At 48.6% G+C, this 23,697-nt stretch overlaps 1 protein-coding gene across 4 annotated transcripts in view; it reads left to right on the top strand.

The window, feature by feature from the left end:
* The first annotated feature begins 6,922 nt into the window (after positions 1-6,922).
* MVB12B (multivesicular body subunit 12B) overlaps positions 6,923-23,697 on the top strand; it is a 185,148-nt gene continuing 168,373 nt past the window's right edge. For 2 of the 4 annotated variants that reach the window (XM_061154639.1, XM_061154643.1), the window contains exons 1-2: positions 6,923-7,065; positions 20,996-21,118. In XM_061154639.1, the coding sequence (XP_061010622.1) occupies positions 6,988-7,065; positions 20,996-21,118 (201 nt within the window). In that variant the 5' untranslated portion in view covers positions 6,923-6,987. Of the gene's footprint in view, positions 7,066-7,327; positions 7,399-9,644; positions 9,779-20,995; positions 21,119-23,697 lie in introns of those variants that run through there. The other 2 variants (XM_061154641.1, XM_061154640.1) reach the window with 2 other exon arrangements.

Genomic DNA, 23,697 nt, shown 5'->3' with positions numbered 1-23,697 from the left:
CTTGCAAACTCTTAGTTGTGGCATGTAGGATCTAGTTTTCTAACCAGGGATAGAACCCAGACCCCCTGCATTGGGAGTGTGGAGTCTTAGCCTCTGGACCACCAGGGAAGTTCCTCAACTTATGATGGATTTATTAGGGTGTTTTATGATGTACCCCATCATAAGACAAAGAAATCTGTATTTGTTTGTTTGTTTTGCTGCCCAGCTTGTGGGATCTTAGTTCCTTGACCAGGGATTGAGCCATTGCCCACAGCAATGAAAGCGTGGAATCCAAACCACTGGACTACCAGGGAATTGCCAAGGATGATCTGCAGACACAATAAAACAGAAGAGGAAAGTCTCTGTTCTTGCTCCAGATGCAGACACTGTTAAAGTTTGGGAGAGATTCTTCTAAGTATTGTTTGCATATATTAGTACATATAAGTAATCACAAATACATATAAAATTAATGGACTCATAGAATAAATGCATTCTGTTTTATAACCTGCTTTTTTTTTTATTAACAAAATACCATGGCTTATTTCTGTCAGTACTGCTTTTTTTTAAAAACAATTTAATCTTCTATTGCTACACATTTAGGATGTATCCAATATTTTCTCATTATAAGCAATGCTGAAACAATTATCCTTGAACATGCATTATTAGATATGGACAAAGGGTATGCATATAGTAAATGTTGATATATCTATCTATTAAATGTTTATTGAAAGGCTAGTATATATGGCACATTTATGCTTGATGAACAGGTACTTTGGTGGGGTTTTTAGTCTGGGGGGAGACTGACAGTTGAATAAGTAAACAGAGTTGTTGTTTAGTTGCTAAGTCATGTCTGACTCTTTGCGACCACATGGACTATAACCCATCAGGCCCCTCTGTCCATGAGATTTCCCAGGCAAGAATACTGGAGTGGGTTGCCATTTCTTCCTCTAGGCAATCTTCCTGACCCAAAGATTAAACCTGTGTCTCTTGAATTGGCAGGTGGAGTCTTTACCACTGAGCCACAAGGGAAATCCAAACAATTAGTAAATAGTTACAAATTGTCATAAGTGATAAGCAGGAAATTAACTGATATGGTATGAAAACACTGGGGACCTAACTTAAATAGATGACCAGTGAAGGCCTCCAAGGAGGTGACATTTAAGCTCAGAGTTTAAGGATGAGAAGAGCCTAGGAGGAGTGCTCTAGGTGAAATCCCCCAGGGAAGAAAGAACTTTGGTGTTTAAGGATCTAAAAGGCAATGGATGTGACTAGAACAGCTGAGAAGGAGATGAAGGGGAGGCAAGGTCTAGACCAGATGAGATCATGTTGGTCATGTTGAAGTATTTGAATTTATTTTATGGAAACTCACTGGAGAGATTTAAGAGAGGGAGTGACTTGTTATATTTTATTGTTATTATTATTTAATGATCACTCTGGTTGCTATTTTCCTTTGTTTGGATGGAGTCAAAGCCAGATCAGTAGAAAGTTCATTGAAGTGGTCTAAGCAAGATAATATGATTTGGAGTGGAATATTAGAAATATGCAAATAGATCAGTGGATAGAAACAACACATTTATAAGCAGGCATTACAGGTGGATTCTTTACCAACTGAGCCATCAGGGAAGCCGAACTTATACTAGTGGCCCACAATTTTACATACTGAAGTTTTACACTATATTTTAATATGTTAGAACAGTATTATTACTGCTCTATGAAGTTTACTTTATATTTTGTATTCATTAATAATGTTCTTCTAATAATAATTTTAAATTATTATTTAGTTTTTAAAATTTCATAGACATTTTTCCATATTTATCAAGATTAGTTTTAAAATAATTTTGCTATGTTCCATTGCACCCTACCCCCAAAATCACATTGGTTCTTGATTTGAATTACACTAAATATATAAGTTGAATTCTTATGTCATCTTTGCAATATTGAGACTTCCTGCTCAGGGATTTGTTATGTTTTTCTGTTACCTAAGAACTTATTTTTAGGTCTTTCAGTAGGTTTTATAGTTTTCTTTCTTATGGGCCTTGACACTTCTTGTTAAGGTATGCCAGGTATTTCATAGTATTCATTGCTAATGGAATATCTTTTTAAAAAGGCATACTTTATAAATGGAAATCACCAGTATTTAGTGTTGTGTTTAGGGGATCCTATAAGTAATACCTTTCTTCCTTTTCTGAATTTGGAAGAAACTGAGGCATAGGAGATAAAAATACTATGTTCATTACTGATAAACTTGACTGGAAAATGTAGCTTTTGACCTGAGCCGAGTGGGCTTGCTGTATTTCCTCCTGAAATGGATAGATTTACCTCTATAGAAAGAGGTAGTTCTGGAAATAGTTCTGGAAATAGTCCACTTACCACATGGTGGAGAGCACATGAAAATATTTGCTTTCTGCAGTCAGCCAAATCCAAAAAGAGAACTCATAAGCATCTATTCTTGTCCACTTCCTTCTCCCAAATTCACTAGTCAGGTTTCCTCTAGGGTGGAGAGAGGCCATGTTCAGTTCAGTTCAGTGGCTCAGTCGTGTCTGACTCTTTGCAACTCCTGACTGCAGCACGCCAGGCTTCCCTGTGCATCACCAACTCCCAGAGCCTGCTCAGACTCATGTCCATCAAATTGGTGATGCCATCCAACCATCTCATCCTCAGTCATCCCTTCTCCTCCTGCCTTCAATCCTGCCCAGCATCAGGGTCTTTTCATATGAGTCAGTTCTTTGCATCAGGTGGCCAAAGTATTGGAGTTTCAGCTTTAGTATCAGTCCTTCCAATAAACACCCAAGACTGATCTCCTTTAGGATGGACTGGTTGGATCTTCTTGCAGTCCAAGGGACTCTTAAGAGTCTTCTCCAACACCACAGTTCAAAATTATCAATTCTCCAGCACTCAGCTTTCTTTATGTCCAACTCTCACATCCATACATGACTACTGGAAAAACCACAGCTTTGACTAGACAGACCTTTGTGGGCAAAGTAATGTCTCTGCTTTTTAATATGCTGTCTAGGGTGATCGTAACTTTTCTTCCAAGGAGCAAGCATCTTTTAATTTCATGGCTATAGTCACCATCTACAGTGATTTTGGAGCCCCCCAAAATAAAGTCTGTCACTATTTCCATTGTTTCCCATCTATTTGCCATGAAGTGATGGGACCAGATTCCGTGATCTTACTTTATCTGAATGATGAGTTTTAAGCCAACTTTTTCACTCCCCTCTTTCACTTTCACCAAGAGGCTCTTTAGTTCTTTGCTTTCTGTCATAAGGGTGGTATCATCTGTATATCTGAGGTTATTGATATTTCTCCCTGCAATCTTGATTCCAACTTGTGCTTCATCCAGCCCAACATTTTGCATGATGTACTCTACATATAAGTTAAATAAGCAGGGTGATCATATACAGCCTTGATGTACTCCTTTGCTGATTTAGAACCAGTCTGTTGTTCCATATCTAGTTCTAACTGTTGCTTCTTGACCTGCATACAGATTACTCAGGAGGCAGGTAAGGTGGTCTGGTATTCCCATCTCTTTAAGAATTTTCCACAGTTTGCTATGATCTACACAGTCAAAGGCTTTGGTGTAGTCAATAAAGCAGAAGTAGATATTTTTCTGGAACACTCTTGCTTTCTCAATGATCTCAAGATCCAAAAGTGGATTTTGTCAATTTGATCTCTGGTTCCTCTGCCTTTTCTAAATCCAGCTTGAACATCTGGAACTTCACAGTTCACATACTGTTGAAGCCTGGCTTGGAGAATTTTGAGCATTACTTTGCTAGTGTGTAAGATGAATGCAATTGTGTGGTAGTTTGAACATTCTTTGGCATTGCCTTTCTTTGGGATTGGAATAAAAACTGACCTTTTCCAGAGAGAGGCCATGAGTCTTTCTCTAATGGAAGTTTCTCTTTACGAAAAGAAGCCTTTTCCTTTAACATTTAGGAAAACCATTGATTTTGGTTTTTATCTTATAACTAGGCACTTTACTAAAGTCTCTAAGCTTTTTAGTTGATTCCCTTCAATTTTTATGTTTAGGTATGTATTGACATCATGAACAAATAATGACAAGTTTGTCTTTTTCCATTATTTATATTTCTAATTTTTCTTATTGTATTGGCTTTGGTTTGCAGCAATTATATTAGGCATTCTTGTTTTGTTTCTGACTAAAATGAGAATGCCGTTTCACCATTAAATATGTTTATGGGTGACTTCTGATAAGTAAACTTTGTCATGTTAAGAAGCTTAAATATTCTTCCTAGTTTATTAAGGGTTTTTTTTTTAAAGAAAATTATAAGCTATTGGTGTTGAATTTATCAAATATTTTAAAAGTGTCTCTTCTGTTGATAATATCCTGTGATTTATTTTTCTTACCAATGAAATGAATTTACAGTCACTAATGTTGAATCATCCTTGTACTTTTGGAATAAATATTGCCAGATTATGGTGGATTTTGAGTTGTTTTAGAGCAAGCTGGATTCAGATTGCTAAAATTTTATTTAGTAGTTTTGCAACTACTATATACTTAAGCAGATTGGTCTGTCTATAAGAGGAATGATTCACAGGTTAGAGATTAATTGGTGAACTCTGAAAAGGTGGTCCTGGCTCAGATGAGTTTGGGAAATACCAGGTTTCTTTACTCTTGGAGATCACAGAGACCTTAATAATACTTACTGTGATACTTTAAAAGGTAGACTATATGTGGCATGCAGCACTTTCTCAAGTTATTTGACTGCAAAACCTCCTTTTAAAAAAAACATGTATTAAATTCTCTGGGGACTAGTGTTCTGAAACTAGCCTGTAATTCTCCTTTTTGGTATTATCTCTGTCAGTTTTGGTATCAGTTATGCTAAACTTGAGAAGTGAAATGGGAAACTTTTTTCTTCTGTGTAACAGTTTAAATAACATAGAGATTATTTGTCCCTTAATGGTTTGCTAGAACTTTCCTGTAAAACCATCTGAACCAGTGGCATTTCTGAGTGATAAAAATGCTTAGAATGCACACACTAGGAAGGCTTCCCCATAGGACATTTCCCTCAACAATCAGTTCTTCCGAACACCTTTTTCTTTTTTTTTTTTTTAAGGATCAAACAGCTATTTTAGAAAAGCCTAGAATGTGTGGAAATTAAGACTTGAGACATTAGCAAATTGATACTAATCAGTCCTGCACGGTCCTCACCTCTAACAAACAGCATGCTGGTACTGCCTCAGAGTGCCTTGCTGGGGCTGTGCAGGGCATTTTTGGTTAAGGGTGCAGAGCTGGCACCACCGACTAGCCACTCTAGCTGAAGGCCAAGCTCTGGATCCTTCTCCTCATCCAGTTCCATTTTATCTTCTGGTTTGCACCTTTTCCCAAGTACTGTAGGGCCATAGGTCAGCTTAAACTTTCAGATACTTCCCCTAAGCTAGCTTCACAGTCCTTGCTCTGGTCCTCTGTGGGGTAGCATAAGAGGGAGACAGATATTGCTAGGAATTTGGGGTCAGTTTGAGAGGCCTGTATTGGCACTGGGGACTGTGGCCAGGCTAAGTTTGTGTTGGGTCAGCTGGGCGGTGGGGTCTCCTGAACCGGAGTGAGCTGAGCTGAAAGATTGGTCTGGGGTCCCGTAAAGCATAGGAGGGCTGAGTGTCCCTGCAAGAGGGGTGTGTGTGTGTGTGTGCGCGTGTCCTGTGTGTGTCCCTGTCTCTGCAAGAGGTGTGTGGGTGTGTGTGGGGTGTGTAACGTTTATCCCAAATTCCAAGAGGCTGGGCGTCCCTGCAAGAGGCATGTGAGTGTGTGTGGGGTGCATGTGGGTGTGTAACGTTTATCCCAGGTTCCAAGAGGCCTGGGGGCTTCCGGAAAAGCATAGGAGGGCTGGGTGTCCCTGCAAGGGTGTGTGTGTGTGTGTGTCTGGAAAAGCATAGGAAGGCTGGGTGTCCCTGCAAGGGTGTGTGTGTGTGTGTGTGTGTGTCCAGAAAAGCATAGGAGGGCTGGGTGTCCCTGCAAGGGTGTGTGTGTGTGTGTGTGTGTGTGTGTGTGTGTGTGTGTCCGGAAAAGCATAGGAGGGCTGGGTGTCCCTGCAAGGGTGTGTGTGTGTGTGTGTGTGTGTGTGTGTCCGGAAAAGCATAGGAGGGCTGGGTGTCCCTGCAAGGGTGTGTGTGTGTGTGTGTCCGGAAAAGCATAGGAGGGCTGGGTGTCCCTGCAAGGGTGTGTGTGTGTGTGTGTGTGTGTGTGTGTGTAGGAGGGCTGGGTGTCCCTGCAAGGGTGTGTGTGTGTAGGAGGGCTGGGTGTCCCTGCAAGAGGGGTGTGTGTGTGTGTGTGTGTGTGTGTGTGTGTGTGTGTAGGAGGGCTGGGTGTCCCTGCAAGAGGGGCGTGTGTGTGTGTGTGTCCCTGTCCCTGCAAGAGGCATGTGGGTGTGTGCGGGGTGCGTGTGGGTGTGTAACGTTTATCTCAGGTTCCAAGAGGCCCGGGGGCTTCCAGGGATGTAAGGACTGGTGTAGGGTATAGTGCTATAGTGAGGCCTAGGAGAGGAGAGGGGACTGCGGGTCCCTGGAAAAGACCAGCTTGGGGGAGGGGGAAATCGGGGCCCAGGCTCCAAGAAGCCCGGGGCTCCCTGGGGTCTGGGCTGCGCCGGGGGGCCGCTGCGGACTTTTTTGAGAGGCCGGGTCGGCGGCGCCAGGGCCCTCCCCGGGCTAACGGGCCAGGCCGTGGGGGAGGCCGGCGGGGGAGGCGGGGTGCCGACCGGGCGGCGGCGCGGGCTCCGGACGCGAAGGCTCCCGCTCCCTCCTCCCGCCCGAGCCAGCCTCAGGCGCCCGGCGCCTCCCCCGGAGCCAGAGCCAGAGCCGGGAGGCCCGGAGCCCGGCCTGCCGCCGCGGCCCGCGGAGGGAGCCGCAGCCGCCGTTGTCGCCGCTGCCGCCGCCAGGCCGCGCCCCGCCCCTGCCGCCGCCGCCGCCGCCGCCGCTCCCCGGTGAGGCTCGCTCTCGAGCTGCCGGCCCCGCCACCTGGGCCCCGGGCCCGGCCCCTTCCGCGCCGCCCGGGCGATGAGAAGCTGCTTCTGCGTGAGACGGAGCCGGGACCCGCCACCGCCGCCGCCGCCGCCGCCGCCCCAGCGGGGAACAGTTAAGTGAGGGCGGGCGGGCCGGGCGCCGCGGACGCTCGGCCGAGCCGGCCCTGCTCCTCCTGGGGACGGGCGGGCGGGCGCGGAACCCGGGCCGAGGGGCGGGCGGGCGGGCGGAGCCGGGCTGCGCCGAGGCCTTTCGGGCTCCGTGCCCGGCCAGCCGCGGGGACAGGCCCGGCGGCCTCTGCTCGGCCCTGCGCGCGCCGCGGCTTCGCGTCCTGGCTTGGCCTTGCCGCCGGTAGGCGGGAGGATAGCGCGGGGACCCGGGGGCGAGCAGCGACCCCCTGGGCCGGGGCAGGTGAGGTCGCCGAGAGCCACGTCCGTCCGGTGAAAGGTGAGGCGGGCCACTTGTGCCGGGGCGCGGCGGCCACCTGCACAGACCTGGACCGTCGTTTCACTGGTGGGGCCCGGGGTCCACTCTCTATGGTCACGTGGGTGCCAAGCAGATTGCACCTGAGCCTCGGGCATGATCTGCGGCCTCATCTGTGACCTGAGCAGAGCAAAGAGGACAGCCAAACTCCAGGGCACCTGTCTGCAGGGTGACGTGCTGGTCGAGGCACCCAGAACCCAGAGTACCATCCTTGAAGGGTGGTGAGCCTGTTGATGGTCATGGCATGGGAACTCCAGTGCAAGTGAGGCTCAGGGGCAGGGACCAAGTGAAGAAGGCAGACCCATGAGCATCTTTGTCCTCTTTGTTACCAACACACAACTCTTTCTAGATCATCAGCCTTTCCCAACCGTTAAAAATGATTCTTGTATTCTCTACCCCTCCACAGCCTCTTCAGCCTGGCCCAGAGGAAGGCCCACTGGAGGGCAAAAAGGGAATGGCTGTTGCCCCTTCTCTGCTCCCTGCCCCCACCCATGAACCAGCCCTCGCTCAGTTTTCTGCCACAAGCAGACAGCAAGCTGGAATCTCTTTAGAGGCCTTTGTCTCTGGTGGTTCCTTCTCAATATAATCTCATTGTACATTTCTGGACAGCTGGCTGGATCTCATCTCATTTTAACAGGGCAAGAAAATCATATCAGCTGCACCAGAAAAACCTTAGAAAAGTTAGGAGATGAGCTCAGTGGAAGCCTAGACTAACTCAAAAACTCAGTGTACTCAGAAAGTTAGCACAGGACACAGGTGACACCTTTCTTGCTTGTGGGAAATTGAACTGGCTATTTCAAGATGTTGTTCCTTGCATAGAATATTTAAATGGCGCCTCTGAGAGATGGGGCCTCTTCTGGGACCTGGGCACCAAGACCTGTGCAAAGCAGTTGACATAGCAGTTACTGGTTCACTTGAGCCCAGAATCACCTTCTCTAATCCGCATTTTTCATTCCTTCCTTCTAGCTTTTAGGCCAGACTCCTGATTTATTCTAAAGGCATTTCTCTGCTTTGCCTCCTTTCCACTGGTGAGCTTTAACCCCATTTCTAGATGGAAGAGTACACCATGATTAAATGCAAGGACGTCAGAATTAGACCTCAGCTTATGCCTCTCCTTATTGTGTGTTCTTACTCAAATTAGTGAATTTTTCTGAGCCTCAGTTTCCTCATCTGTAGAGTGAGGCTCATGATAGTATCTATCTCATAGGATTACAGTAAGAAGTAAGAGAAATATAACAGAAGTGCTCAGCTCTGTGCCTGCCACAGGGCAAGTGGTCAGTAAAAATTAGTGGTTAGTATTCAGGGTTTGTTAACTGGTTAATCAGAAGAGTAGCTTCAGTATGTTTAGTGTGCTTCTCTGTTAGTGGTTGTTACCGAGGGCCACTAGGAAAGGATGGGCACAGAAGGCAATGGCACCCCACTCCAGGACTCTTGCCTGGAAAATCCCATGGATGGAGGAGCCTGGTAGGCTGTGATCCATGGGGTCGCTAAGAGTCAGACACGACTGAGTGACTTCACTTTCACTTTTCACTTTCACGCATTGGAGAAAGCAGTGGCAACCCACTCCAGTGTTCTTGCCTGGAGAATCCCAGGGACGGGGGAGGCTGGTGGGCTGTCGTCTATGGGGTTGCAGAGAGTCGGACACAACTGAAGCGACTTAGCAGCAGCAGCAGCAGGAAAGGATGGGAGTAGAAAGAACACTGGACTTGGAATCTGGGGATATCTCCTGGAACCTAGGTAACCCTAGGCTAGTCATGGAACCTCCTGGGACCTTTCAGAATCGCCATTTGCTTATTTATTAAAGAGACCTAAATGTAAAACCTGCCCTGTAAGGCTGAACGAGCTAAGGTATGTGAATGTGTGCGACACTGTGGAGGGGGTGGGGGGATCCTCACTAAATTTAAGTGGGATCTAACCCTAACCCCTAGTCAGTTAACTAGGGGTCTAAGACCCTAGTTTTGTGGGTCTGCCATTTTGACAATTTGTTGTGGGTGGGAGGGGCTGGAAGAAAAACAATGCAAGAATATCTTGCCGTACATTTTACAAAACCACAGGACCACGTGAGCACATTGTGATCTGCTCTCAGGGCCTTGGAAGGGGTGAGTGGGGGCTGGGGGTGGGGCATCTGAATCCAAGCATCCTGGGCCCTGCTGCCATGGCAGGTTGAAAGTGCTCCATGCCTCGTGCTCAGAGCGCGGCGTCCTTGCCACACGGAAAAGCAATGATGGTGCTGGAGTCAAGCATGGGAAATGTCAAAGATGCTGTTACGACGACGAAGATAACAAACGACTGCATGGCTGGATGCGATGGGCTGCGAACACTGCGTTTAGCTGGCTGCGGCTGAGTGAGCAGGGTCTTGTTTGCCCGTTGGGTTGTGGGAGGGGAGGCCTGGGTTCCCTGAATGAGCTGCTTCTCTGCAGGCTGTCCTGGCTCGATCTGAGGCTCTCCATGGCCTGCGGTGCCTGGCCCCACTGGCTCTCCTTGGCCTCCTGCTCACTGGGCCACCACTGGGAATTGTGGTTTCCCTGAGTTGTCTGCACTGTTTGCAGTGGAGCTGCCTGCCTCAGATCTCTTCTCCCCCACTGCTTGGGAGGCAGGGTGTGCTTGACATTACCTCTTTGCTGGGGACATCCTGTGGGCAAGCGTTGGTTTACACAACACACTTCTGGCGAGATGCAGAGCTTGTGTAGGCTGAAATGTGAGAGGCCTGCGGGCCCAGAGCCCAGGGGTCACATACTCGAGCTTTGTAGCTGTTCAGACTCCCCTGAAAACTGGAGGGCCATCTTGTTGGGCCTGTGGCTATGAGATTGTTCTACACACGCAGATTTTTTTTTCAGGTACTGATCGGCCCAGCAAAATGTTCAAAAGAATATCCTTTGATCCTTTATGAGAGAGAAATAAATGAATTCTTAATGAGCTAAATATCCTTAGAATGTTTATTGAAATGCAGATCTCAAGGCCTCAAACCCAGACTTTGACTCAGAATATCTGGGGAAGGGGCCCCAGAATCTGCCTGTTGAATAAGAATCTTAGGTTGTACTTAATGCTTACTGAAATTTGAGGACCACAGTTACAGATGCTTTTTAAAAATACAGTGAAACACACAAAATAAAATTTGCCATCCTAATTTGCTACCTAATGCATTGGTGGCATTAAGTATATTCATGTTGTTGTACAACTAACGGCTAGAACTTTTTCATTTTGCAAAACTGAAACTCTGTACAGTTGACCCTTGAACAACATGCATATGAACTGCGCAGGTCCACTTACACATGGAAGTTTTTCATTAATAACTGTTGCAGTACTACACCTTCCCCAGTAAGTTGAACCCCTAGTATGGGAGGGACCATGCATTTGGAGGGCCACCTATAAGGTATATTCGGATTTCCGACGACTCGGAGAGTTGGTATTCCTAACTCCTGCATTGAAGTGCCATCTGTGCTCATGATGCAACTCCCATTTTCTCCTCCTCCAGCATCTGGCAACCACCATTCCACTTTCTATTAATTTGACCACTCTGAGTACCTCATACCTCATATAAACGGAATCATGTAGTATTTGTCTTTTTGTGACTATCTTATTTCACTTAGCATAACAACTTCAGTGTTCATCCACACTGTAGCATGTGTCAGAATTTCCTTCCTTTTTAGCAATAGTACTCCATTGTATGTAAAGACCCCATTTTACTTATCCATTTATCTGTCTGTGGTTACTTGGGTTACTTCCACCTTTTGGCTATCATGAATAATACTGCTGTGAACATAAACAAATATCTCTTCAATACTCTGTATCCAGTTCTTTTGGGTATACATCCAGAAGTGGAATTGCCAGATCATGTAGTCATTCTACTTTTAATTTTTTGAGGAATCACCATACCGTTTTCCATAGTTGCTGCATCTACTTTTCCACCAAGAGTGCCCCAGGTTTCCAATTTTTCCACATCCTCAGCTATACTAATTTTCTGGTTTTTGCCAGTAACCATCTGGAGGGCATGGCAACCCCTTCCAGTATTCTTACGTGGAGAATCCCCATGAACAGAGGAGACTGGTGGGCTATAGTTGATGGAGTTGCAAAGAGTCGGACTAAGTGACTAAGCGTAGCACAGTAACTGTCTTCAGGGGTCTGAGATGATATCTCACTGTGGTTTTGGTTTGCATTTCCCTAATGAGTAATGACACTGAACATCTTTTCAGATGCTTTTTGGACATCTGTATATCTCCCTTGGAGAAAAGCCTTTTCAAGTCCTTTCCCCCTTTTTTTTCATCAAGTTATTTGCTTTTTGTTATTGCTCTGTTGTAGGAGTTCCTTATAGATTTGGATTTTAACCTCACATATATTCTGTTTGTTTGTTTTTCTTTCGTTTATTTTTGGCTGCACTGGGTCTTCATTGCTGTATGTAGACTTTCTTCAGTTTCAGTGTATGGACTTCTCATTTTGGTGCTTCTCTTGTTGCTGAGCACAGGGTCTAGAGCACAGGCTCAATAATCGTGATGTATGGGCTTAGTTGCCCCTTGGCATGTGGGATCTTCCCAGACCAGGGATCAAACCCATATGCCCCACATCGCAAAGTGAAAAGTGAAAGTAAAAGTTGCTCAGTCGTGTCCAACTCTTTGCAACCCCATGGACTGTATAGTCCATGGAATTCTCCAGGCCAGAATACTGGAGTGGGTAGCCTTTCCCTCCTCCAGGGGATCTTCCCAACCCAGGGCTCTTGGCATTGCAGGCGGATTCTTTACCAGCTGAACCACAAGAGAAGCCCAAGAATACTGGAGTGGGTAGCCTATCCCTTCTCCAGGGGATCTTCCCGATCCAGGAATTGAACCAGGATTTCCTGCATTGCTGTCGGATTCTTTACCAACTGAACTGTCAGGGAAGCGCGCATTGCAAGGCAGATTCTTAACCACTGGACCACCAAGGAAGCCTGGATTTTTAGCCTCTTATCAGATATATATGGTCTGCAAATATTTTCTCCCATTCTTTTGTTTCTTTTGATGGAAGTTCTACAAGTTCTTTATATACTTTAAAACCCTGTAAAGAAAACATTATGCATTGTTCCAGTTTTATAGGAGTGGAAACTTAGGCCCAGTTCAGTTTGCCTGCCTGCAGTCACACAGCTGTGTCAGAGTTGCAGCTCAAGCCCTGGTTCCTGTGAGTCCAAAGCCCACACCTTTTCTATTCCTCTACTTTACCACCCAGCCCTCCCCTGAGCTAACAGCGTAAAGAGGCCCTGCCAGGTCCACAGGAGGTGGCGATGGCTTGAGAAGTGTTCAGCTTCAGGAGAGGAAATGGGAACCCAAGACTTGGGAATCTCCCTTCCGACTACTGGGGTGCTCCTTCCTGTAGATCCTCATCATTACTTAGACCTTAGAAGAAGTAGAGAAGTGCAGACAGGTTTTGAACAGTTTTGTTTGTTGAAGCATTTCACAAGCTTATTTCAGAGCCCCTCTGCTACTCACAGTTTCCCAGACAGTCCGGCCCGTTCATGCCGCCGCTGTTGCCTCGTCTTCTACCCGCACTCCTCGCAGTCCTCTGCACCCTCTATCTTTCAGGAAGGCCAGCTCCCTGAGCGCACCCCCCACCCCCTGCCCCAGCAGGAGGGGGTGTCCCCTTCATTTACAGTTCCTTTCTTTGAGGACATCTCCTCCAGCCCCGGGGGTGGTGGCCATGATTTACCTGTCGCTGTGCCACCCAGCACAGTGCTGCCGCACCGGGGCAGTGCATTGTCCAGTCTCTGCCCCAGCCCAGACCAATCAGAGCAGAACCTGGGGGGTAGCTGTAGTTTTTACAAAGACCTCACGGGGAGTCTTCACGGAGCCCCCTGCCAGGTCCTCATCCAGCCCACTCGCTGGATCTAAGGCAGACCCACTTCTGGAACTGCCCAGAGTACCGAGGTCCCACCTCCCTTGGTCGGCAGGTGGCTCAGCCCTGGAGTTGTGACGTTTGTCCTGCACCAGGCTCAGTGACCCCAGCGGGGCACTGTCACCATTGCTTCTGCTGCTTTACATGCTCCTTAGTCCAGGGGAACACAAGACAGTTTTGAGAGAAGGACAGGGACTTCATTTATCCATCCTCCCATCCGTCCATCCATTTATCCATAGTCTATTTATTGATGATGCAAATTTATTGAGTATTCACTACAGACTAGGTACTATGATGGGCATATACCTTTGAACAATGAATGCTCTGCGTGGGAAAGTGTTGTAACCTTCTGAGAGGCAAGACCGTGTTTCTTTATGTGTGTGTGTGTGTGTGTGTGTGTGTGCTTGTGTGCCCATGTGCTAAGGTCATGTCCTTGGACAACATCAAGATTCTTAGTGACAGCATCTGTCTGGCTGGTCAGTGAGGAAGGTTTGGGGTGAGTGGGAGATATGACCCAGAGTTTGAATGATGGGGTGGGTGCCATAGGGGAGGGACTGGGTGCTCTTGGGAAACCTGTGTTAGGGAGGGAAAGTCTGAAGGACTTACTCTGAGGTTGTTCCCCATGGATTATGACCTTCAGGTTCCTTCTTCCCTTTCTCCCTCCCCGCCTCAATTTCCTTCCTTCATCAAACATCCCATGAGTACCTACTGCCTTGTTCTCAGACTTTGGATTGTGGACCAGCTGTTTCAGCATCTACCGGGATCTTGTTAGAAATGCAGCTTTTCAGGCACTGAGTCAGCATCTCGGGGAGTGGGTGTAGGACTCTGTTTTCATGAATTCTCTAGGTGACTCAAGCATGCTAGAGTTGGAGAACGTCGGGCTTCCCGTCTTCATCGCTGCTCCACACTCAGTACAAGAGCTTTCCACAAACATTTGTGGGCTGACTGTTGTGTACCACATCCTGTTCGGCACTAGGGATGTGGAGATGCCCCAGGGGGAGGATGGTGAGGTCAGCCAGGTTGAAGGTATCAATGGGACACGCAGGTGACAATAGCCAGCAGGGCACCGGATACACATATCTGAGTCTCAGGAGAAAAATCCCAGCCTTGGAGGTAATTTGGAAGTCATCAGCACACACAGATAGAATGATTACATGACCAAAGAAACTCTTAAGGCCCATGTGAAAGTCAAGAGTGCGGGTGGTGATGAGGTGGGGTGTCTACTGACCTGAAGCCAGGTGTTCTGACAATTCTGGCCTCAGGGCCCATTTGTCCAATGTTGAGGTGACATGTTAGCATTTTTACTCAGCAGACACTTTGGCCATCAAGCTAAGGCTGTGACCGTTTCCTGTCATTGAATATTAGGCAAACGGCCGGCCGGCTCTTGGGCCTCTTGGGATGGTTTCATTTGTAGGGCGTCTGCCTTCCATGGGGGTCCGCCTTCTGCCTTCTCTCCAGGGGGCACTATGGCACTAAGACCTGATGGGAGTGGGTAAGGACGACCTTCATCTGCAGTAACTGTGAGCAAGTTGGGGAGGGGCTCACAGTGTACTGGAGAATGCCCCCACTTCCTCAGCACCAGGCTCCCTGGTTTTGCAGAGCTGGGCCTGTAGGGGCAGGCCTTTGGCCACAGGCGTGCTGTAGAACTTGATCTGGATTTATTTTGGGAGAGTGTATATTGGGATCCAGCACTGCACTGTAATTCAGCTACCCAAACTCCAGGCCCACCTCACATGGTTTATGATAAATCTGTTTGGCTCTCAAATGGTTAATGCCAGTCTAAGCAGAGGTCTGATGGGGTGGATGCATTTGTACACCAGATTCTTCTATTAGAAGTAACAGACTTTTACTGGAAAAAAAGGAAGTGCTCGCCATTGTTAATTCCCTGGCTGGAAAGTTCTTTGTGATCCAGAGGAGCTTAGGAGAATACTTGCTTTCATTCCCCAGTGTCTTAGCAGCCTTCCCAGCAGCCTGTGGCCTGTTGCCACCAGATGGTACTCGACAGCATTTGTCAGAACGATTTGGTTTCTGACTGGTCACTCGGATCAAATGTCCAGGCCAAAGTACAGGAGGCACCAGGAGGCTATCCTAAGGTTCCACAGTGGCCGCCTCTCAGCCTGTGCGCGCTATCCCTATGGGTGGTGCCCAGAGCTGGCTGGCCGTTTGCCTGGGTGCCCCATGGACCCTGACCTCAGCCTGCAGTCTCCTGAGGAGTTAGGGCTCTGCATGCGCCACGGCTGCCTGCGGTGGCTGGGTTTGGTTATTTGTGTGTGTTGTGGGTACACGGGTGAAGCCTCGCCACCGACTTCCTCCCCTGTCCTTCTGTCCCCTGCTTAAGATTTGTCAGCAGGAAGGAACCGGTAGTTATGGGCTAACAGAGACGAGCAGGGGTTCCTGCAGCCCACCGGCACCACCGAGCTGCTGGGAAGCAGGCGGAGAGCTGCCCCACGCCGGCCAGGGGCCAGCTGCAGCTTTTCCTCAGGGAGGCTTTGCTCTTTGGCCATTTCCCATGGGGAGTGAAATATTTATGCACTGCTTTTCCCCAGCCCTGCAAGCTGGTAGATGTGGGCAGACAGTTTATGTCTTTTCTGCCCTTGACTTTGAATTTCAGACAATCCGATCACAAGTTCATCCTTCTGTAGAGACTTAATTAACCCACTGGTTTTGTCATTTCAATCCCAGTAGCCCTATTTAACCTGCCCCGCCCCCCAATACTTTGATATTACTCTCCTCCAAAACTGTGTGCGAGTCCCACCTTCAGACCTGGTGGGCAGCACAGGCTCTGCTTCTGAGCCGGTCTTCCTTCCTTGCCCTGGGTTCCTGCTGTGCCTCCTTTGAAGGCAGCATTCCCCTGCCCCCCAGCAGTTGTTGCCTCCCCGCAAAAAGTGCTTTAAACTCCTCAGCTCACACCCTACCCTGCTGCTGGAAGGGCCTTGGTGGAGAGAGGTCTGAGCTCTGTTAGTTAGGTTTTGATTTCAGTACAGGAGTTGATAAAACGAGATAAACCCCAGGCTCACAGGGCCGGGGAAATTAAACAGAGATGATATCAAAGTTCCCCTGAGTTTTCAACTGTGATTCAGTAGCTTAGTTTTCTCCCAGACTGCGGCCGGGAGGCACGCCTTTGATTCTGAAACAATGTTCAGCATCAGTTAAGCCCAGCACTGCTGACTTTTAGGGATTAAGCACACTGTCCTAGTAATTCTTTGATCAGCTACAAGGGAGCCGTGTGCTGTCTGTGTGAAGGGGCTTTATAGTTAAAGTTCATTTCTCTGTGAACCTGGGGTGACAGCCTTGGTGAGGTGCTGCCGTGCTCGGGGGCTGGGACCTCCCCCGGGCACTGTTTGCTGCACACGCAGGAAGCTCTTCTCTTACCCAGTGTTGTTGGAGGGAACTCATTGAGCACAGCTGGAAAAATTCCTGCTGGCCTGGAAAACACACCTCACCCTAACTGGCCCCATCCAGTCCCTCAGTCCCAGGAAGTACCACACACACACACACACACACACACACACACTCTCTCTCTCTCTCTCTCTCTCTCATTCTCTCTCACTCTTCATCCCAGTTCCTCAGTCCCAGGATGTACAACACACACACACACTCTCATCCTCTCGCTCGCTGTCTCTCTCTCCCCCTGCCTTGTGGAGAAATCCTCTCGGGACAGACACAGGCACAGCTGCCCAGACCAAGGCTCTGTAGCCCCCAGCCTTGGCGATGGTCCGAGTGAGGCTGGCTGCACGCGCGGGGCAGACAGGGACCAGACGCCCTGTGAGGTTAAGCTAGGAGGACCGGGTCAAGGTCAGTGCTGCCAGGGTACTCTCTACTCTTCTGACCCCGCCCGCGATCAGACGTGACTCCCAGGTGCTGCTACATCGTCATTCCTTCCCCGACGTTTCCTGGAAATCCACTAGGAGGTTGGCTCCTCTCTAGAGTTCTCAGAAATCTCAGTCTCTGTCGTCTTGTCATCTAAAACACCGGGTGAACTTTTGGCTTTTCCTACAGAGACCCTCCTTGAAGCCACAGCTGAGGCAGTAGAAGTTTCCCGCTATCCCCCGCCCCCAACTCCGTTGGCCCTGCAACTTGCAGTTGATAATGGAGGCCCCCCCACCACCCGTGTGCTGTTGATTGTGCTCACACCATGCTATACATCACCCCCTTCCCTCCTCTGCAGCACGCGGGTTTCCCTCATTAGGCCTAAATTTACCTCTGTCCTACACAAACATGGCCTTAGCTCATTTTTATTGCTGTAAATTATTTATGAGGGAAATGTTGCATCTCGAAACTGAGGTGTGAGGAAAATTAATCCCATGTTACTTTTATCTCTCAATACTTTTCTCCCCCTCACTTCATTTACTGGGTTACTGCTAGAGAAGGGAGAGCTCTGGCATTTTAAAATATAATTGGTTCTGACCGCTTTCTTGATCAGGTATGGGATGGGAAGTTGGGTCTCTCTCTGCCCAGTGTGTGGAAAGTAGACCAGACCGGGAGGGTCAGAGGCCCCTGGGGCTCTGCCTTCTGCCAGCCCATGGCATCTGAGAACTCCAGGCCTCTGTTTCTTTCCTCTAAAACAGGGATTATTATGCTTCAGTCCCCTTCCTAGGTGTGGTGTGAGCATCCGTTGAGAAGGAGCCGGAGAAAGCTTTGTCGGTAATTGCTGGGCACTGCTCAGACGCGGGGAGGCGTGCTGGTGCGTTCTGTGTGCAGCTATAATTTGGAGCTGGACGTGGATGCCGGGCTGGGCAAAGAGCTGAGGAGGACGCCCGCAGTTGCAAGCAGGCCTGGCATTTTCTGCTTCAGTCCAGTGTCAGCGTCTTGCGAGACAGGTTAATGGTGGTCTTAAACACCCCCCACTCCTCTGCCCCTCTCCCCAGGCAGCTCTGCTCTGCAGCTCCCCTCCACTCATCCACCCCCATTAGTGGCCTCTTCTCCCCTTCGCCGAGGCCTGGCCTGTGACCCGGGCAGCCGCGGTGCCATCCCTTCGGGCTGGAGGCTCCGCGCAGCCCGGGGAGCGCCGAGTGCTAGTTAATAAATGGCCTTTTGTGAGGAAGGTCAATTGAAGTGACGGTAGAGACGCTGTTAAGAGTAATTTGCAGTCAGAAAATATGTAATTCAGAGCAAGAAGCTCTGAGTGATTGCCTCTGCCATGGATATCTTGGGCGTTTCTCATTAAAAGCTTCCTTTGCTGGTGGTGGCGCTTTCTTCCGCCGCCCCAGCGAGGAGTCATTTGTCTGTATTTCACAAAGGCTGCTGGATCCCCCAGGGCACTGCCACTGGGGGGGTGTGTGTGTTGGGGGTGGGGGGAGGCGTGCATCTGAGATGCTCAGTGCTAATGCCCTGCCCGCCGCATCCTCCCAGCCTGCAGGCCCGCCGCCCGCCGCCCGCCGGCCGGCTCCTTTGTCTGCTCGGGAGGCCGCCCGCAGCCATCTTGGGGCCCGGTGCCCGGCTGCCCAGTGCATTGTGGGAGCAGCGGCGTCAGCACCACCACCCCCGCCCCACCCCCGCAACTTGCACGCGCTGCAGATCAGAGGAGGCAGTTGGTACCTGGACCAGGATGCAGTGACCCGAGGACTGGGCATCTCTCAGCTAATAAAACATTTCTTATTTATTCCCTTGCTCCCCGCCCCCCACCTCAGATAGTAGAGGCAGCACTATCTTAATAATAATAATAATAAAAACTTACCTCTCACGTTCTTTATTAAATTCACAGCATGATATTTTAGCACTGGCAGAATCCAGTGCCTTCTGTTAATGAGTTGTTAATTGCAAAGCATTTCGGTAACCAACAGCAGGTATACCAGTATTTTGCTAAGGGCAGCGATGTTATTTCCCTGTTAACCAAGAATACCGAGTTTTCCACGTGAAGTACTTTTTGATAAGTGGTTTGCTTTGGATTCCGCTGGTGCAGATAGTGAATTCTAAACCTTCCTGATTGGGGGCTTCCCTGCGGATTCATTCAGTAAATATTCACTTAGTGCCCACTGTGTGCAGGAAGCACTGAGCCCTGTGCTTTATGCAGATAAACCCGCCTGGTAAATGAGATCTGAAAATAGGAAACGATTCAGTGATGCAGTGTGATGTCCTGCCCCCCTGCCCTTTACTTCCAGATGCTTATTTTCAGTAGAATTAAGTAAAGCTTAACTTAGTTTGACTTTTGTCATAAACAGAAGCTGAGAATGTGGCTGCTGCCAGGCGCTTCCTAGCCTTGATCAGGGAATTAGCTCCCTGGCACTGACGAGCCTGTTTCCGGACCCTTTCGTGGGTTCCAGGGAATGCTGATTACACAGTGACTTGCATACCACCCTCTGGTTGTTTCTACCTAGGAGGCTGTAGTCCTTTTTAATGGCCTCCGCCTTTTCTGATTCTAGGCTGAGAACTTAAAATATTCCTACTGGCTGCCTAGTTAGACAAGAGTGTTTGGTTTGCTTTAGCAGCAGTAACCAGCCTTGAGAGATCTGACAGAACTACAGCCAGTGGAATGTAATCGCTGCAGAAGGAGGTAGAATTTAACATGCTGTTTTCCACTGCTGGTCCTTTTAAAAAGCTCTAGAAGTTATTTACATAAGGTGTTACCATTTTATATGCTTTCTGCTACACTGCCACTGGAGCTGCCCAGACCCAGTGCTCTTGATATTCTGCTGGTCTCCTCCGGTCACATCAGGAGGCAGGCAGCAGCAGAATAATAATTTCATTTCCCTCCCTTTCTCCCAGTGTCCAACAAGAATTACAGTCATTGTTAGTGTTTAGCTTTGAGTAAGTGTCCACATGACCCTAGGATTAAACACAACAAAGGGACCCACCAGTCCTCTTGGGAACAGCAGTGACCACGTTTCTGGCCGATTACACTGGACCTTTGTGTCCCTCACCCACCCTTCTCATCTGCTTTTCGTTGAGGGCCTACTGTGTGCCAGGGGACCTCTCCAGGCCCTTCGTTTCCGGGATTCCCTTAGTTCTCACAGCAGCACTGCAGCTGTCGGCGTCCTGAGCCTTTGCTTGCCTGCTCACCAGCTATAAGTCATGGAGCCTGGACTCCATTGCCTGCTGCGGCCTCCATGGCCAGAGCACTTTCCTCTTGTGTGTTCACAAAGCTCTGCCTCCCCAACAGCCCACCCCTGGATGTAGTCATGGCTGTGGATTTGGAGGGCTGTTCTTCCGCCAGGAGATGCTGTGAGGGGGAGAGATGGAAGGTGTTGCTAGGTTTAACCATGTCTGATTTATCCTTAGACAAGGTGCTGGTGTCTGTGTGGAAGTCAGAAAGCAGGGCGGGAGAGTGTTCAAAACTAACTTGAGCAGAGCAGGGGCTGGAGGTGGCTTGAATTCTTTTTTATTTTTTTAATAGAATATTGGTTTATATATTTGGCTGTGCCAGGGCTTAGTTGGGGCACATGGGATCTTTGGTCTTTGTTGAAGCATGTGAACTCTTAGTTGTGGCATGCGGGATCTAGTTCCCTGACCAGGGATCGAATCCAGGCCCCCTAGCATTGGGAGCGCAGAGTCTTAGCCACTGAATCACCAAGGGAAATCCCTACTTGAATTCTTAATCTGAGGAAAGGGTCGGATAAAGCCAGGGCTCCCTTAGCTGGTCCAGGTATATGAAGTTGAGTTCAGGATATTTGCCCCAAGATTCTGGTTCTGTTTGAGACTTTGTATCACTCACTTTAAATGCTCCATTAGAATTTTGTACTTTCTTTTTCCTTTTCGGAATCAGGAGGAAGCCACCATGCCTGAAGTCAAAGACCTTTCGGAAGCCTTGCCAGAGACGTCAATGGATCCCATCACAGGAGTCGGGGTGGTGGCTTCTCGGAACCGAGCCCCGACAGGCTACGACGTGGTGAGTCAAGATTCACTGATTTGGCAAATATTTGTTTCCGGTGTTCAAGACCCTCTGAACCTTGTGTGTAAGATGTGTTTCTGCCTTCTAGGAACTTAAACAGGGAGGGAAAGCATCATCAACGGCAAGGTGGGGGAAGTGTCCTGGCTGGGGAGCAGATGACCTGAGCTCATCTGGGCTGTTGCTCAGCCTTAGCTGAGTCACTTGACCTCTGTGATGGTCAACCTTCACATCTATAAAATTAAGGGGTTGGATTAGTTGATTTCCAGAGTCATTTCTAGTTGTGACATTTCATGAAAAGAATCCAAGCATCTGAAAGACCCTTGGTTGTCATAGATTGTCTTGTATAAATGTTATAAATATATTGACATGAGTTTATATAGCTTCTTACAGTTTACAAAGCAGTTTTTCCCACCCATGAACTCAGCTGGCTCTCACAATTCCCTGGAGGCTGGGAGGGCCAGTTGCCTTCCGTCCACTGTGCTGATCAGGAGAACACAAGCTCCGAGAAGGGAAGTAATGGAGGCCCAGCGCTTAGGAGTGGTGAATCAGGTGACTCAAGTCCAGGGCTGTGATGACCACATCACCACAATTTAGTAGAGAATTGGCTTTGCTTTTCAGCACACATCTGCGGTGGTGTTCAGTAGTACCGATGGCTTGAATTAATTATAGTGTTTTTTCAGTAGATAAATTCCAACTTGGTTGGGGCTTAAAGTGTGCAGAGGAACTATTGGGAGGTTTTAGTTAACAGTGACTGTTGCCTTGTGTTCTGAACTTCTAAGGTGGACTTAAAAAAAAATTATTTATTTATTTTTGGTTGTGCTCGATCTTCATGTCTGTGTGAAGACTTTCTCTAGTTGTGGTGAGCAGGGACCACTATCTAGTTGTGGTGTGAGGATGTCTCACTGTAGTGGCTTCTCTTATAGCAGAGCACAGGCTCTAGGGCACACGGGCTTCAGTCGTTGTGGTACATGGGCTTAGTTGCTCCGTGGCATGTGGGATCTTCCTGGATCAGGGCTCGAACCTGTGTCTCCTGCATTGGCGGGTGGATTCTTTACCACTGAGCCACCAGGGAAGCCCCTAACGTGGTCTTATTTTTCACTTTCCTTATTTTGTTTGACGACAGAGGATGAGATGGTTGGATGGCATCACCGACTCAATGGACATGAGTTTGGGTAAACTCCGGGAGTTGGTGATGGACAGGGAGGCCTGGCGTGCTGCAGTTCATGGCGCCGCAAAGAGTCGGACATGACTGAGAGACTGAACTGAACTGATTTTGTTTGGGATGATGTTTTATTCTTGCTCATTGAAAACGTATACCTAGAATACATAAGAGTAAAAGAATGTAAGTCTCATTCGTCAGCACTGAAAACCTGGCACAGTGATAAAATCAGCGTCTGATGTGAGGTGTGAGTTTGGGGGGGGATGCCATGCCCAGTCCAGAAGAAGCCCTAAGGCAGGGTTTCTCACCTTTGGCATTACTGACATCTTGGGCCAGATGATCAGATAGTAGTAGCTGGCAGGGCGGTCCCATGCATGGCGGGGACAGCATCCCTGGCCTCTTGCCACTCGATGCGGATAGCCCCAAACCCCAGGGTGTGCCAGTCAAGAATGTGTTCAGACTTGCACACGTCCCCAGGCAGAGAGGACAGGCAGGCAGAATCAGCCCCATGGTGAACAGTGCCTGTTGCGTCAGCCCACACCGACTCCCATGTGAGAAAGGGGGAGCCTGTTACAATTCTCCACATCAGTTTCTCAGCTGCTGGAAAGCTTATAAACATTTTTAAAGTGAACGAACAGGGGAATCTTTTTTTTTTTTTCAACAAAGATTTGAGTCTTACCTGCTGCCTGACTTCAAAGCACTGTTTGAATGTATAACTTGCCATAAAATAGAATCATTAGGTATGGCTTTGTGCCATAAAACTCTTGGGGAAGCTAATAAAAATGTTCCTGATTTGAGAAGCCCAAGTGTCTTTTGATGAATTAGATATGAAGCAGCGTGTCGTGAATCAGGGCAGGGGCTTGGTGCGCGCCTGTCTCCGGGAGGACCGTCGCCAGGGTGACTCTCCGGGTGGGGGGCGGAAACCCGGGTCTTCTGGCTGTTCCCTCGTGTGGATCTGTGTCTTTAACATTCTGCGGGGCCCCTTCAGGGTCACCATGAATGCTGGGTGAGTGGGCGGCAGATGGCCTTTGATAGTCTGGTTTTCTGAAAGTCTTGGTGAGTCTGACAGGAGCAGAATCTATCCCTATCATTTTCTCCTAACGTTGAGCTCAGGGCAGAAGAGCGCGGTGTCAAATGAGTGAGATTAATAAGCACATTTCATGGTGGGGCTGCACCAGGCATCATCGTGAAAGGTGAGCAGGCCAGGAGGCTCCAGAGGGTCAGCTCGGCAATTACCCAGGCTCCGCACGCTGAGACCAAGTGTCCAAGCTCCTCCGGAAGCCCTTCCAGGGAGAGATGGGGGAGTCCTCTCTTTGTGCTGACCGCCAGACTCTTCTCAGACAAGCATCTGCTTCCTCAAAGGTCTGACCCTGAGTTCAAGGGGAATGGGGGAGGACACTCCCCTTCCCTTTGTCCA

The sequence above is a fragment of the Dama dama genome, chromosome 11, assembly GCF_033118175.1.
Source record: "Dama dama isolate Ldn47 chromosome 11, ASM3311817v1, whole genome shotgun sequence".
In the NCBI taxonomy this organism is placed as follows: Eukaryota; Metazoa; Chordata; class Mammalia; order Artiodactyla; family Cervidae; genus Dama; species Dama dama.
The sequence above is the reverse complement of the archived record's forward strand: the minus strand, read 5'-3'. Positions and strand labels throughout refer to the sequence as shown.